Source organism: Oryza sativa, chromosome 6 (assembly GCF_034140825.1).
Source record: "Oryza sativa Japonica Group chromosome 6, ASM3414082v1".
Lineage (NCBI taxonomy): Eukaryota > Viridiplantae > Streptophyta > Magnoliopsida > Poales > Poaceae > Oryza > Oryza sativa.
This window is the reverse complement of record NC_089040.1, coordinates 27026052-27043347: the sequence shown is the minus strand read 5'-3', so window position 1 is coordinate 27043347 and position 17296 is coordinate 27026052. Positions and strand designations below refer to the sequence as shown.

The 17296-nt window shown below is 43.8% G+C and overlaps 1 protein-coding gene across 1 annotated transcript; it reads left to right on the top strand.

Annotated features, from left to right (window-relative positions):
• The first annotated feature begins 14983 nt into the window (after nucleotides 1-14983).
• LOC4341634 (uncharacterized) lies at nucleotides 14984-16947 on the top strand. The gene is made up of 5 exons (XM_015788443.3): nucleotides 14984-15281; nucleotides 15710-15854; nucleotides 15957-16144; nucleotides 16255-16422; nucleotides 16525-16947. Exons 1-5 carry the CDS (start codon nucleotides 15072-15074, stop codon nucleotides 16609-16611), a joined length of 798 nt encoding a protein of 265 aa, XP_015643929.1. The 5' UTR covers nucleotides 14984-15071; the 3' UTR covers nucleotides 16612-16947.
• Nucleotides 16948-17296: the final 349 nt, after the last annotated feature.

The window sequence follows — 17296 nt, the reverse complement described above, 5'->3', positions numbered from 1 at the left end:
ACACCTCTTCCTCCAATTCACCATTGAGGAAAGCTGACTTCACATCCATGTGATGTATTTGCCAACCCTCATGTGCTGCCAAAGCAACCAGCAACCTCACAGTTTCCATCCTTGCTACTGGAGCAAATACTTCTTCATAATCTATGCCTTGTTGCTGAACATACCCCTTTGCCACCAATCTTGCTTTGTACTTCAATATCTCACCTTCGGCACTTCTCTTGATCTTGTAAACCCATTTGAGACCAATTGCCCTATGGTCAGATGGTAAGTCACAGAGGAACCAAGTATTGTTACCTTCAATGGAGCTCATCTCCTCTTCCATCGCCTTCATCCAGCACTGCTCCTTCTCAGCTTCCTTGAAACTGAAAGGCTCCTGCTCCGCTATGAGACACTCGTCGTCGTAGTCGAAATCGAGCACCGGAGTTGTGGTGGCCAGCACATTGTTCACCGTCCGAAAACGGGGAGGAGCTCCATCGCTTTCAATACTGGCATCAGATGGTGGTGTACAGAACTCAACACCGGCAGGTGAGCTTGATGTCACTGGAGACCACACGGGCGCCGCGTCGGGCGTGGCCAGCGGACTTGGTGCGGTTTCAGTTTCCCGTGCGCCTCCATGTTCCACAACCACGTCAGGAACACGATTTCCACCTAGCGGAGTGGAAAAAAACTCCACAGTGAAATCCTCCTCGCCTCCAGTTTGAGTGACCTCCGGATCACGCCATGGCCACATTGCCGCCTCATCAAAGACGACGTCGCGTGACACATAAACTCGCCGTGACACCGGATCATACATCCGATAGGCTTTTGAGCCCTGCTCATAACCAATGAACACCATTCGTGTGCCACGATCATCAAGTTTCCTCAAATTTGGCTTCACTGTCTTGACGTAGCCGACACAGCCAAACACCTTCAGGTGTTCGACCGAGGGACGTCGCCCGTGCCACGCTTCATATGGCGTCACACCATCCAGGCTCTTTGTGGGCGACCGATTCAATAGATACACAGCCGCCACGACTGCCTCTCCCCAGAAATGTGCCGGCATCCCCGCCGCCTTGAGCATAGAGCGAGCAGCAGCGACGATAGTCAGGTTTCGCCTCTTGACGACCCCATTTTGTTGCGGCGAGTATGGAGCCGTGAGCTGGCGACTCACACCCCGATCGGCACAGAACTCAGTGAACTCGACAGAGGTAAATTCTCCTCCCCGGTCGGTGCGCAGCGCCCGCAGTTTTCGGCCGCTTTCCATCTCGACGCCGGCCTTGAACTGCTTGATCGCAGCCGCTGCCTCGTGCTTGCCGGAGAGGAGCCGTATCCACATGAAACGGCTCATGTCATCAACAAGGAGCAGGAAATATTTCCTGCCGCCTGGCGTTGCCGGCGCAATCGGCCCGCACAGGTCGCCATGAACCAACTCGAGCGCATCCTGCGCCCTGAACCTGGCTTTGTCTGGGAACGGCACTCGTCGCTGCTTGCCGGCGAGGCACCCATCACACAGTTGATCGACGTGGTCAATCACGGGGAGTCCACGGACCATCTCCGCTTGCGCCAATCTCCGGAGGGCCTGGAAATTGAGGTGGCCGAAACGGGCGTGCCAACGCCACGCCGTCTCGGTGCCATTCGCCGCCAAACAGATGGGCCTCGCCATGTTCAACTTCAGAATGTACAGGAAGCTTGGGGAGCGCTTTACCTTGGCAAGCAGTAGACCATCAGGATCACGCAGCGTGCAGACACCATGGTATATGTGAGCATCGTAGTCACGCGCGTCAAGCCGGCCTCCTCCTCTTCTGCAACCTCATGATCCAGAATCACCTTTTTCTCAGTGAGATGCACCTCATGCACACCAGGTGTTCGCCCGAGTGTCTCCTCACCGGCGAGAGACACCCCCATGACGTGAGCCATGAGCAAGGTCGGCTCCTCCTCCCCCTGCGTCAGGTTTACTTCCCCTCGACGTTGGCGCCGCGGCTTGCGGCACTGCCTTGCAAAATGCCCAAACTCATCACAATTGAAACATTTTACCTTGGAGTAGTCACGGCTGGTGTTCCCACTGTTGATCGTCTCCTTCCCCTTCGGTGACCCACCGGCCTTGCCCCGACGGTTGTTCTGGGTGCCAGAGCTGCCCCTGCTCTTGCTGCTGCCGCCGGAGCCTTCCTGCTCCTGTTTCCTTGCGCGTGCCTGCCACTGTTCCTCCGTGAGGTAGAGCTTGTCGCCGCCACCTTCCTCCTCATCATCACTGTATGAGTTGACCATCGACAGCCGCCCAACGAGCTCCTCAAGGGCCATCGTTTTCACGTCGAGAAGCTGCTCGAGGGAAATCGCCACCGGCTTGTACTTCTTGGGCACAACGCGCAGCAGTTTCTTGTTGATGTGTTCGTCTTCCATGACTCCACCCATGTCGCGAATGTCCGCGACGACGGCAGTGAGTCGCATCGCGAACTCCTCCGGTGTCTCTCCATCCTTGAAGCGCATCGCCTCGAATTGGCGACGGAAGCCCTACTCCTTCGCCTCACGCACACGGTCGACGCCGACCCGCATTGTCTTGATGGCGTCCCACGCCGCCTTCGCCGTGTCATGCTTCGCCAGCCCGCGCAACATCTCGCGCGGCACCGCCTGAAGGATTGCCGAGAGAGCCGCCCGATCGTCGCGGTACTCCGCGTATCCGGGTTCAATCGCCGTCCACAACCCCTGCGCCTGTAGGTTTACACGCATCAACAATGCCCAATCCGGATAATTGGTCCTCGACAGCACCGGGAGGCGAGCAGTGTGCCCAGCATCTCTCCCCTGTGGCACGAGAGGAAGGTTCGCGCCGTCTGCGCCATCCCCCGCGCCGCTGCCACTTGCGCCTCCGCGCCCGCTGCCGCTTCCGCCGCCGCCACCGCCACCACGGCGTCCGGGCGGTGTGTATCGCCCGCCATCATCAGACATCGTCTCAGGACCGTCGTGGTACCGCTCTGATACCAATTGTCAGCAAAACGGAAAGAGCAAACTCTGAAATCGCTCACACTCGCTCACTCTGAAAATTGCCGGACAACGATAGTAACCTCAAGAAGTTCGGGAAACGTCAAGAACTGAAGAACAAAGTAGAATTTTTGTGCAGCGCAACCTCTGCTGCTTTTCTGTTTTCACTCTATATTCTCCTCCACCAAAACGGAGTTTGTTACATGCACAACTGAACGGAACGAGCAACCCGGATCGGCTACTGACCGCGCCATCCCACGATCTGAAACCAGGTCATTCGGCAGCTAAACAAAACTGACAACATGCAGAAGGAAACAGCTATTCTACCGACCGGCCAAAACAACCTTCAGCCAGCCACTACGTTCATGCAAAACAGAAATATAAAATGCTCAAGATTACAAAATATCCAACAAGTGCTTGTACATCCTCCTCTTCCACTCGGTACACAGATGATTAAGTATCATCCGTGTACCGTATAGTGGCGCAAGGGCGATCCTGGTAGACGGCGTGTCTGATTGCCTGGTTATGCTCGAGCATTCTTTGTAGCACATCGGCAACCAAAAAACAGGTATGGCGACAAAGGATCTCCTTACCGGAGCCCCTTTTTACATGAGATCCATCTCCCAGGCACTCCATTGATCAAGACAAGATTTTGAGGAGCAGAGTAAACTCTGAATCCATTGAATCCAGATTTCTGGGAATCCTGTGACAGCAAGTATTTGGAAGAGACTTGACCAAGTCAAATGCCTTTGCAAAATCAAGCTTTATAATTACAGTTGGGCACTTCCTTTTATAGCAAGCTTGAATCAATTCAGTCGTATAGATTAGATTTTCCGAGATGCATCTTCCATGGAGGAAACCAGTTTGGTCCAAGTGAATCATCTTCATTAGAGCTTTTTGGAGCCTAGTCGCAAGAACTTTGGAGATAAACTTTAGTGAGAAATTTTGCAGGGAGATAGGTCTGTAGCAATCGACAGTGTTTTCTTTTCCCGGCTTTCGTGTTAGAACAATGAAGGCTCTATAATCCTCTCAAGGTTAGCCCCAAAGTTGTAAAGATCCTAGCCAACCTCATTACATCCTCTTTGATCCAGCTCCAAGCAGCACGGTAGAAACTAGGTCCAAATCCATCTGGTCCTGGCGCACTAGTTGAATTCATACCTTTAATTGAGGTTAGGATCTCTTCTTGAGTGATCTGCAGTCCTTGTCCAGCTAGAAGGTTCGAATCACTTTCTTCGTCTGTATATAGTTGTTGTAGATCAAATTCCCAAGAAGGCTGGCCCAGAAGTTGATTGTAATAGGAGTACATAAGTTGGAATTTTCCATTATGGTCAGCTACCTCTACCCCATTATGCTTGATCGATCTTATTCTTGATTTTCTAAAATTTTTAGAGGCATATGCTTTGAAGAAAGCAATATTGTCTTGTCCCAGCTTCAGGTGTTTCACTCACTACGCCTCAGTGGCGGATCCAGAAAGAAATAGCAGTGGGGTCTAAGTAAACTAGATAGAGTTATAGTCCCTCTCCTATCTACATATGGTAAAAATTTTTAGTGTGATCTTTGTGGGGGCTCTCATAGTCTTCACGCCAGTAGTGGGGGCTCGAGACCCCACCGCCCCCATGCTGGATCCGCCCCTGACTACGCCAGATCCTCACACCTCTGACGGGATATCTATGACGAGCAAACGATTTGGTCACTGATGACCGTCACTTTTTTTTTGACCGGAATTACTGCCAGGACTTTGCCCAGCAGTGTAATTTTATAAAACTCGAAAAATATTTACAAAGTTACAGAAGAAGAAACTGAATAAAACTATAAAGCTTGTAACCAATTAAAAACAATTTGCTTTAAGGGATCCTTCATTCTGCACATATGCAAAAGAACTTCTTTCACAAAAAGAGATCTCTAGGCTTGGAAGGAGGGCTGAATGCTCTTAAAGATTAAACCATTCCTCTTCTTCTAAATGTGCCAGGCTGCCAAAAAGAAAACCTCCAGGAAGCCCCTTTGAGCAAACTTGAGTCTTGCTAGAGCAATCATCTGAAAGAACTCCAAATTATGATTCCACTCAATTCCTAGGTGTTGACCGTCACCTTTGACGGGTCATACGGGATGTCGTCATCGGTGAGGCATCTGGCTGCGGTCTGTCACAGGTATCACCTTATCTGTGATGGGCCAAAAGACAAAGCTGTCATAGGTGAGGCAGTGACGGGTTTTCCCTCCAACCCATCACTGGTATCACCTCACCTGTGACGGGCCGCGTAATTATAAGCCGTCACAGGTGATGGGCCGCCACCTGTGACGGATTTGTTTTCTGGCCAGTCACAGGTAGGTCGATACTTGTGACGGGCAACTCAATTTAAGCCCGTTTGAGGTATGAACAACACCTTTCACGGGCTTTGTGTACCTAACCCGTTTGAGGTGTGTTGGGCCTATAAATACTCCCCAAACTGCCAACTGCTTTCCATCTCGACCAGTTTACTGTGCACAAATCGGTTGGGAGGGTAGGGGGGGCGAATTTTTGCTAAATTGAAGGTAAAAAACATATTATTCTCCCTTCATTCTCAGTCGATCATCATATATTTTTCTTCCTATGTTGTTGATTTCAGATGGACCGTAGTACTTGAACATCACTACAATGAAACTCAACGACACGCATACTCGTTCTGCTGGGAGAACTTTCTGCACTGGGCTGCATAAACCATGTATGAGACCCGCATATGGGAGCGACACAACAACCACGCTCCTCGCCGTTCTCCCCCTTCTCTATGCCGCTGCTGTCTGTGGCATGTTGGATGGAGAGGTCAAGAGCCATGGCGGAGGCAGTGTAACACGCTTCAGTGGACAGAGGAGGAAGAAGATTATTGGGGGAACGATTGTGAGCCGCTAGATGAGATTGGACGGTGGATGTGCAGGAACCAATGTTTTAAATAGCGGGCTAAGCCATTTAGCGGTTAGCTTCTTAAACAGCTATAGCGGGCTAAATGGAGCTATAGCTGTTAAATTGTACATGAGAGCGAATAGTTAGAACCCTTTTCAAACAACTATAGCGGGAGATAGCGGCAGCTATAGCGGGAGATTTAAAACCCTGCGAGGAACTGCACGCCTCTGACGTTGCTCTTGCACGTCACAGGATCCGAATCCATCTCCTACTATCCACATCTCTTCCATCGTTTCTCCTTCTCTCATCTCTCCTTCATGCAGGCCTCATCGGATCGTCCTCAAAACGAGAGCGACGATGTCCTTGGTGAATAGCAGGTGTGATGGCCTCGGCATGGACGACCAGTGGGAGCGGCAGTGTCATTGGCAAGCAGCAGGAGTGGCGTCGTCGTCGGCGAGCAGCGGGTGCGGCGTCTTCGACGTCGACGAGGCATTGGAGCAGCGGGAGCGGTGGCGTTTTCGACGTCGATGTGCAACGAGCAGCGGAGCGGCGATGGCCACGGACTTAGGCCCGGCGGCAGCAGCGACCCCGACGAGCAGTGGCCTCGACCTCCGACAAGCAACAGCGGCATCGCCGCAATCTCAACATTCTGTTAGTATTGGCGATGATTTTATTGATCTCATCGATCTTTGATTTTGATCTGAGTCTTTTTTTTGGCTCATCAATTTTTTTTCATTGATGGAACCGAGTTGGACACAACGAACTATGCACACGGTTCACACAACTTGCTCGGGACATGGAAACAGACGGACGAACGGAAATTTGTTCTTTGCCTCGGCAGCCAGATTGGATGCTCGTCCTTTGAAAATTTGTGACTTTTTTTTTTGGAACCTTTAGTGCTTACCCGATTGGCTCTCCATGGCTATTATGAAGATCTTTGGGCTGATTCGATCACAACCGGATTTGCCACATCGTGAGGTGTTGCAAATTAAGGTGAAAGATTAGTTTTTTTTATGGATTTGGTATTTATTTATGTGTTTTGGCTTGCACCTTTATAATTTTTGTAGCATCAACCTTGTGTTTGCATTGTGTTATTCAACGGATTCGATTATGTTTTTTTTTTTAAAACAAAACAATGGAAAACTAATTATGGTAAGTGTTTATGTAAGATTGGATGCTTGGGATTTTTGTCCGTGTATAATAATTATAATTAATGATTGTTTGAATGGATTTAGATTGATACTTTAATTTTGTGTCTTGTAATTCGTACATAACGAAGGCTATCACCAGGGTCCTGTTTGGATCTCCTGGTAAAAATTTTCGCCCTGTCACATCGAATATTTGGATACATGCATGAAGTATTAAATATAAACGAAAAAATAACTAATTAGGCATATTGCATGTAAATTGCGAGACGAATCTTTTACGCCTAATTGCTCCATGATCTGACAATGTGGTGCTACAGTAAACATTTGCTAATGACGGATTAATTAGGCTTAATAAATTCGTCTCGCGGTTTACATGCGGATTCTGTAATTTGTTTTGTTATTAGTCTACATTTAATACTTTAAATGTGTGTCCATACATCAGATGTGACACGCCAAAACTTTACACAGCCTAGATCGGACGGACGAAAAGTGGATGTGACAGAAAAATTACTACAGGCCTGTTTAGATTCCCTGGCAAAATTTTACACCCCATCACATCGAATGTTTGGACACATGTATGGAGTATTAAATATAAACAAAAAAAACTAATTACACAGATTACATGTAAATTGCGAGACGAATCTTTTAAGCCTAATTGCGCCATGATTTGATAATGTGGTGCTACAGTAAATATTTACTAATGACGAATTAATTAGGCTTAATAAACATATGCTAATGATGGATTCATTAGGCTTAATAAATTTGTCTCGTGGTTTATAAGCGGATTATGTCATTTGTTTTGTTATTAGACTATGTTTAATATTTTAAATATATGTCCGTATATTCGATGTGATACGCCGAAGCTTTACACCCATGTCGTAAACACAACCACGTTGATTTGGCAATGCCTCTTCGGATTCTAGCGGCCTGCGCTTCGGAATCGGACTCGCACGCTCTCCGATCTCGAGTTCTGCTTCTTCTCGAGTTCCCAAGGCTTTTTCGCCTATAAAACCAAGCCATCCGTGAGGCCTCAACGCGGCAACCCCATCCAAATCACTCTCTGCCTCCGCTGCTTTGATCCGAGGAGTTCGCCGCGAGGCTCGCCGAAACCCTAGACCGGTAGACCTTTCCCCTCCGATCGCCGGTATCAATGGCAGCCACGGTCGCTGCCGCCAGCAGCCGGAAGCGTGGGTTCATGGACATCCTTGACGACCCGTGCCCCTACCGTTGCGCCACCTGGCGAAGCGCGGCCGGAGCTCGTCGTCGGCCGCCTCCGCGGCTGATTAGATCACAACCGGATTTGCCACATCGTGAGGTGCTGCAAATTAAGGTGAAAGATTAGTTTTTTTTATAGATTTGGTACTTGTTTATGTGTTTCCGCTTCCACCTTTATAATTTTTGTAGCGTCAACCTTGTGTTTGCATTGTGTTATTCAACGGATTCGATTATGTTTCCTTGTGAAGTAAAACAATGGAAAACTGATTATGTTAAGTGTTTATGTAAGATTGGATGCTTGGGATTTTTGTCCGTGTATAATACTTATAATTAATGTGTATAATACTTATAAATTTTACACACCAACACATCGAATGTTTGGACATATACATGTAGTATTAAATATAAACGAAAAAAATAACTAATTACACATATTACGTGTAAATTATGAGACGAATCTTGTAAGCCTAATTGCGCTATGATCTGACAATGTGGTGCTACAGTAAACATTTGCTAATGACATATTAGTTAGGCTTAATAAATTCATGATGGATTAATTAGGCTTAATAAATTCATCTCGTGGTTTACAGGTGGATTCTGTAATTTATTTTGTTATTAGACTACGTTTAATATTTTAAATATGTCTCCGTATATTCGATGTGACATGCCAAAGTTTTACACTTGATGTAAACACAATCACGTCACGATTTCGCGATGCCTCTTCGGATTCCGAGCCGCAGTGGCGGACGTAGGATTTTATAAATGGGGTATGATAAACTAATCTACTTATAAAACAATAAATTATGTAATTGTTGTACAATATTTTCTCTAAAGAAATATAAAAAACCCAATATATCATAAAAATTAGACTAGAAATAAACTAAATCTTATTTTTATCTCTAGATCGCATTGTAATGCATTGACATGTAACTAGTAAATATATATATAACATTATAATAATTGGATTTATAACAAGTGTCAATCTCTAATTCATCCATAAAATTTTTTATATAATTATATATTGTTCAATATTATAAATCTTTATAGCATTCTAGATTATGTTTAATAAAAATATCTTTCCACTTATTAAAAAACTAGTCAGGTACCTTATATAAATATAATAATATTAATAAAGATAATAATTATTGTTTACACATGTAAAAACATAGATAATTGTTAACGACCAAATTTGGTAAGGCCATGGGCTGGGTTCAAAGCTAGAGTCAAAGCCAGATTTGGAGGAATTCTGTTTAAGGAAGGGAGAGTGCGTATCGGCTATGAGCATCATCGGCTGCCGTATGAATCGGCTACAGGCGGCATCGCCTGTCGTATGTATCGGCTGACGCTAAATCCGATGAAGACAAGCCGATGACGCTTTTCTTTAGAGATATTTTTGGTAAGAGTCCGCCTAAGGGACTTGTTCATATTTTAAATTGTAATAGAGATAAGAGTCGTGTCCAGCAAGGACATGTTATGTACCTCGGGTATAAATATGACCCGACACCTTGTAATCATGGGACGACAGTTCAATAATACTTCGGCGCATCGCCACCTTTTTTCTATTGTTTCGACGAGTTCTTTGCTTTCGAGTTGGGCTGCATCAAGTTCGATCTCCGACGAAGAGGTAAAGCTTGTTATGGCGGTTTGCATTATCGGGATTAGTGCTTACATCTCTATAACACTCTAATCCTGTCTATGTAAATCGCCAAGTTATCATATATGCTGTATAGCCTAGATCGATCCCGTCATCTAACTTCATCGGCCAGCCTCTATCATCGAAAAGAACCGATAGATTTAGATATCGGTATTGAGCTAGATTATACAGCGTATCTACCATCTTGAATGAGTCTTCATCGATTTGTTTAGATTTTATGTTTCTTTTCACGCATAATGCTGCATCGGTTAGGTTCGATCTGTTAAGTGATGTCTTGAATCGTTTTATCTAGCTTTTCCTATGATTTCTAATAGAGATAGCATCGGGGTTTCAGCTGATCTTATCTGGTTTAGTTGTCTTGTGCCTTTTATGGTTCTCGATCTTCTAAATCTGCCCTTTATATTAAGATCTCGTTTATTTGAAGCATATCTTGCTCTTTATCAGTCTGCCAGTCCATCTTACTTGCTAGATTGATCTGCGTTTTATATATTTCATTTACCCTGTTATCTTAGTATAGAGTCGTACTGGAGTACTAGCCGATACATGCTAGGTTTGCTGTATCGGCTATGCTGCGAGCATACACAATCTTTACTTTGAGGCACATTTAGATATTAAGTGATTTATATTATCTCGGCACATCGTCCGATCTATTCCAATCACTTGGTTTAAATGTATTTCATTAGATAGACTGTGTATCGTTGACATCTTCAACCGATCGAGTAGATCTAATAATCTCTACGCTTTATCTTCCCTTGCCGATCTGATGCAAGTTACATCGACTTGGCTCCAAACGATATGTCATTGTCAATCCAGCCGATCGGCTATCGTTGACGGATTTAACTTTGTCCCTTTTTATTTCTTGTTGGTTGCAGGATCAAACCAACTGGCACACTCAGAACCCGAAGGTAATCGCTTTGGACCTGCACTAGAGTTAAGCAGATCTCTCAGGCCAGTGCGTGTTTTTCGCGTCAACAATAATATATATTACGGAGCGCACACACATGAGTTAGCTACTAATATTCATGTGCAAATAATAGTGTTGGTTGTGGCAATATTATTATAAAAGAATAAGAATGAGAAAACAAGAAGAAGATGGAACAACATAAGAATATAAGGTTAAAGTTTTAGTTTCACACCGTATTACGACGAAGAACAATTTTAATAATATTAGTATATTATCGATTAATGTGAGCATATACCATACCATGGATGTGAGTAACTTTTCCCCACGTGTGTTTGAGCTAGTGACTAACCTCCTCTTTTTCTTACCTTCTTTTGAAGTTCTCCTAACGTGTTTGATAAAAAAAATGTTTTGTTTTGAATGAGATAAACAAACAATTTGACTAGATTGTTTTTTAGAGAGAATCCATTGTGTGCCGTTGACTTTGTCCCTGTTCTATAATATGCCACTGAGTTTGTCAAGTTATACAATATGCCATTGTACTTTGCTTATCCTCTATAATATACCGTCGCCGTCCATTTAGACTCCGTTAGTTCGGTATAATTTTGTCATAATGACCGAAATATCCATGGGACGGAAATTCTAAAATTTGGCAAAAAATCCGAAATGTCATTATAAACAAGGCAGAGAATTGCGCATCTCAAACTTTGTTACAATCTGATATTTGTAATTTTTCGTCCTAGGGGTATTTCGGTCATTATGTCAAAATTGTACAATTCTAACGGAAGCTAGACGACGATGGTATGTTATAGAAGTTAAGCATAGTGCGATGGCATACTAGAACTTGGCAAACCTAGTGACATATTGTAGAACAAGGACAAAATCAGTAACACACAATGGATTCTCTATATATTTTTTTATGGTTGTTCAGTTCATTACCTATCTACTATTGTGCAAAATTTTTAGAAAAAGTTAAATAGTCCATATCTTACACATTAAATTACATGCATATAATATAATTTTCGCATTATACAATGCCCTATTCACATTTTATAGGAGAAATATAAAAAATGATTTATTATCTATTTAATTATGAGAAAAATATTAGTCCAAATTAATGTATATGTAGAAAAAAATTTAATATGATAGAATTATGGAAATGCCTACTGATATAATCATTGTATATCACGTAGTGAGAAAAGGAGACCAGAGTCGAATGCTTTATTGTTGAGCGTAATTGATGGCATTAATTTTATCTTTTTTAGCTTAATCTATCTAACCATAATTAATTAACCCGTGTTAGTAGAAGTCCATATCTTGATGCATCAACATATCATGAGATTATTAGTAATAGCTAAGTACACCGACCCAACCACACTTAGTATATCACAAGACTGTCGGGTAATGGACAACTCATCTTTAATTATGCTAAAGACTTAGTATATCACAGTAGTATCGGGCAATGGACAACTCATCTTTAATAATTGTGCTAAAGAAAAAAAGTAAATTATAGTTCGTACTATGTATTCTTAAAAGTTTTCATACTATGTCATCTTTAACCATTCTTTTCATTTACAAAAGAGCTAACTTTACATTTCAATTTGGACCACCCTATTCCATCCATATCCAAGTCCGGTGTGACGACGCTCTCTCTCGTGGCCCGATCTTCTGATGAGGGGGATAACTCTCACTTTGATCGAGTGCGACGTTTGCGATGTGGCTACCAACCAGAACAAGTCTAGGACGCTGTGCAATCGCTACACCATAAACGATGTCGTACCAACCGTGGCACACGGTTGATGATCCCTACAATGCAAACGAGAGAACACTACAAGAACAAGATAAGATGCAATCTAAATATTGCGAATAGGTAATTAAGTACAAAGGAATAGTTGCGATTGAAGTGGTAGATCTAATCGACCCGGCAAATCAACACACCAACTATTGGGGGCTCTAAATTTATAGTCACCGACTAATCGAGCGAGGACTAGAGACAAGGTGAATGGCACTTGGCAAAATTCAACTAAACAAAACCCAATTTTTCTAAAGGGTGTGCATAGACATTTATAGAGGAAAATAGATCTAGGGTTATGTTCTAATTCGTGGAGGTGGACGGAGACACTTCCGAGATGGGCCTAGTCTATTACAAGGCTGAAAGCCCAAGTTCGGTTTCAGCAACAACACTGCCTTGTTTTGATGATTCCCGTTGACTCGGAATGAATTTGGATATGAGACTGGATGCATTTGAAAGGTAATGAGATAAGCTTTCCATCAAGTCGAAGATCACCCAAATCGGAGTTGGCATGAAGATGCTAGGTCTGTTTAAAGTTAGTGTTGTCTCCGGAGACCGAACTATATTCCACAACTCATTGGACTTGAATATCTTGTAGATCCTCTATTCATCCGATACATTCTTTGACAATGTTTTATATTTCTTATGCTTGGTTACATATACTTGATGGTCACATCACAGTGACTCAGGAACCACTCCGCACACTAACTCTCTCTCTCTCTCCATTTTCTTTTTCCCTCCAACAATTGGGGAACCGCTATATTCAGCAAGAAGGAGCCCAAATCTAGTGTCTTCGCTCTTCATCGGGTCGACTCCTGCCTCCTCCTTGACTCCCTGTGTCTCTGTAAGACCGACACCACCGACCTTAATGGCGACCATAATGATAGTGTGCATGACGAGAGGGGACGAGAAAAAAGGGTGACCCATGGAGGATAACTTGAGGGTGCGATTGCACATGCAAAGGCGGAGATGAGCAACGATGGTGGCTCATGGAGAAAGAGCGGTGGTGGCGATGCGTGGAGTGATAGTTGTTGGTGGTACGAGGAGTTTGTTGTCGATACGATCGCTAATCGAGTTTGTTAATTTTTGATACGTGGGCAACTAGTCATTATAAAGAAATAGCTAATTTTAAAGTAGTAAAAATATTGAGATAAATGTGAGAGTACTCGTATTAACTTTTTGCCACTTTTAAGATATGGTAATTAAAAATTTATCACTCACAGTTTATGACACGTAGGGCCTGTTTGGTACAGCTCCAACTCCTCAATTTAACTCCAGGAGTTGGGTCTGGGTCTGTTCATTTTGTGAGAGAGCTCCACCCAGCTCCACTCCCAGTTTTGGTGGAGCTGAAACTGTTTGGCTGAGCTCCAACTTCAGGAGGGGTGGAGCCGGAGCTGGAGCTGTGCCAAACAGGCCCGTAGGTTTAATGACAAATTCTTAATTACCAGTAGTAAGGATGACAAATAATTAAATATTCTCCGAGTAGAATATCTTCCTTGGCAGCGTAAAAGAAAGAAAATCTCCCGTCTCTTTGTCTCCGCTCCCTGCGCTGCCAAGACGAGTGCCGGCTGAACAGAACAAGGGACAGGGGCGGCGATCTCCATCTGGCGAGCAGAGCAGAGCAGATTCATCTCTCTCTCTCCCATCGTGACTACTTTTGTCTGGATATTGTTTGCGTTCGTTCGTTAACCCTAGCTTCTCTTCGAGAGCTGGAAGAGGCTCTTCTTTTAATTTCAGAGCCTTAGGCCTTGTTTAGTTTGCGAAAATAAAATTTTTAGTTGTCACATTGGATATTTGACCGAATATCGGAAGATGTTTTTATACGAATGAAAAAACTAATTTTATAACTCATCTGAAAACCGCGAGACGAATTTAAGGCCTGTTCACTTTGATGCTATTTTCAACCATACCATTTTTTAATAAAGTTGTCAAAAAATATCCATGTCTAGTTTGTTGCCAAATTTAATCAATACATAAGAAATCCTGCTAAAATTTTGACAATATTGCCATCTGGTAAGGTTTATTTTGACTACAATCTGAGCAGACCCTTATTAAGTCTAATTAATCTGTCATTAGCTTATGTGGGTTACTATAGTACTTATGGCTAATCATGGACTAATTAGGCTTAAAAGATTTGCCTCGTGATTTCCATGCAAACTGTGTAGTTAGTTTTTTATTTTATCCATATTTAATGCTCTATATATTTGTCTAAAGATTTAATGTGACGTTTTTAGGAAAAAACAATTTGGGTACTAAATAAAGCCTTAACCTTAATACAAGTAACAGTTTGTTTTTTCCCCCCGAAAAGTTTGGGGCTCAACTGAACCCCCATGTCCCAAGTTGGATCTGCCCCTACCGAGCCGCTTCGGAATCGGACTCGGCTCTCCGATCTCGAATTCCCCTGGCTTTCTCGCCTATAAAAGCAAGCCACGCGGGCCGCGAGGCCGCAACGCCGGTCCATCCGAATCACTCTCCGCCTTTGATCCGAGGAGTTCGCCGCCGGTACACCCTCTCCCCTCCGATCGCCCGCACCAATGGCGGCCACGGTCGCTGCCGCCAGCAGCCGGAAGCGCGGGTTCTCAGTCGCAGACATCCTCGACGACCCGTTCCCCCTCCCGTCGCACCACCTGGCGAAGCGCGGCCGGTGCTCGTCGTCGGCCGCCTCCGCGGCTGACCTCGGGGTGAGTTTGGAGTTCGACCCGATCGAAGTGCTGCAGCTCATCTTCCCCCATGAAGATCCGCAGGTATTGCAGGATTCATCCATCGATCTTTGTTTACCTTCTGTTCTGTTTTTTCTGGTTGCTCTGTTTTTTTTAAGCTTCTTCACCATAGGATAGGAGCGCTATTCGATCACGATGTAGATGAAAGGATTGTGATTTATGAATGAATCATCAGCCGCAGAAATTAGCACGCATCTATTATTTTTGTGGGATTCATGTTTGCACTTGCACAGGCACTTAATTAGTAAGTAGAGGGTTAAGACTTAAGAATCCTGATTTTACTGATGAGACTTTAGATGTTACATCATATTGGTATTGAATACGATTCAGCATTGATCATTGTGTTTGATGTTGAATATGATTCATCATTGTTCATTGTGTTTGTATCTAATTTGATCTCTGTGCCAGTTTGTCTGATACTGTATTTTTTTTATCTCTTTTTGAATTTGTAGCTCCTGAAGAGCTTTTTTGAAGCGTCCGGTAATGTGTTGGACGCTGCAATTAGGGGATTCAAGCATCGTTTGCAATCTCATACTGATACTGAGATCACAGAGGCGGCTTCCGGTGATACAGGAAACGAGGTGGTCTCTCCTAAAGGTATGGTAACATTTGTTTTCCTTTCATTCATGATTACCCTTCCAGACCAATTAGTTAATTTTGCGGAAATCTGAAACTCTCTTTTACTGATGGTTGTTGCAGTTGAATCTGATTTGTCAGCGATGAACATCCCATCCAATGGGTCTGAATGGGCTGAGCTAGTTGTCAAGGAGATGTCCTCTGCTCTAGATTTGGTTGATGCCAAGAACCGAGCCTTTAGGTTACTTGACCTATTCGAGAAATCCACTGCAGCATGTATCAGTCCAGTTGAAATGCGGAAGATGCGCGAGGTAACAAATACTACTCCATCCAGTTATAATAATGTCGTCTTGAATTATCAATATCTTCCAGTTATGAAAGTTATGGAAGCTTGACTGATCAACTTGACTGATACTTCCAGGAACACAAGATACTGAAGCTGATGTTAGGAGGCCTTCTCGAACAGAACGGTGTCCTGAAGCGCGCATTTCTTAAACAGCACAATCGGCTCAATGATTATGAAAAGAAAATGTCGCAGGAGCGGTCGCAGATTATCGACACGTACGAAAAGGAGATAAAGGCGCTACAGGTTTGTGCGTTTATCACAACATTCATTAATTTTCAGTTCTTTTATGTTATTTCTAATGCTTGTTCTAACAAGAATCTTGGTTGTTCATCTCTTATCTTGCAGCATAGGAATTATGTCCTGTCATTACATCTTGCCCAAGCGACGCAACACGGCATTATCTCCGGCCATTGCAATCCAGACGTCTTCTAGGTGATAGTGCTGCTACAACTGCTAACTTGTCATCTACACCGCACTGAAGATACTGAGCTTGGAAGATAGCAAGATACTGAAGCTGCAAGCTGAGAAAGATCCTATTGTAATCAGATTATGGCGCATTTTGATCTTCCGAAAACTGTACTTAGACCTCGTCTATGTGAACCGAAATCGAGTGAACAAAGGACATTTTTTATCTTCTGAATTCTGCTAGCAACCTCGTGCCATGCACAGAGTCCTGTTTGTTATGGAATAAGCATGGCACAACTGTAGTGGAGAATTGTTTAATGCTGTGTAAAATGACAGAATAATATATGTATGCCCTTTGTTTTAGCTGCCACAATGCTTCTTGATCTGAATACTAATCTTCTATAGCATGATATACTATAGTCCAATCGCAATTCACATGCTCATCTTTAAATACGATATCGTCCGTAAACAATTAACAATCTGTTCCGAGCATGTACTGCATGTTTAAATACAATATCGTCCGTAAACAATTAATAATCTGTTCAAAGCATCTACTGCATGTTATAAGGTTTATGCACAAGCGAAATTGCATCCCTTTGTACAGTTTCTCCCTCTCTTATTATAAAACCAGCAAAAGCTGGCTTAGGTTTCAAAATAATTGCATCCCTAAGTAAACATGGCCTTTGCTGCAGGGCTTGACTACTTGTCTCCA

Bases quoted from the DNA above. Each gene is read 5' to 3' on its own strand.
- LOC4341634 (XM_015788443.3), top strand. From the start codon at position 15,072: ATGGCGGCCACGGTCGCTGCCGCCAGCAGCCGGAAGCGCGGGTTCTCA. The intron at 15,855-15,956 runs GTATGGTAACAT...TGGTTGTTGCAG, and splicing joins CGAGGTGGTCTCTCCTAAAG to TTGAATCTGATTTGTCAGCG. The intron at 16,145-16,254 runs GTAACAAATACT...TGATACTTCCAG, and splicing joins AAATGCGGAAGATGCGCGAG to GAACACAAGATACTGAAGCT.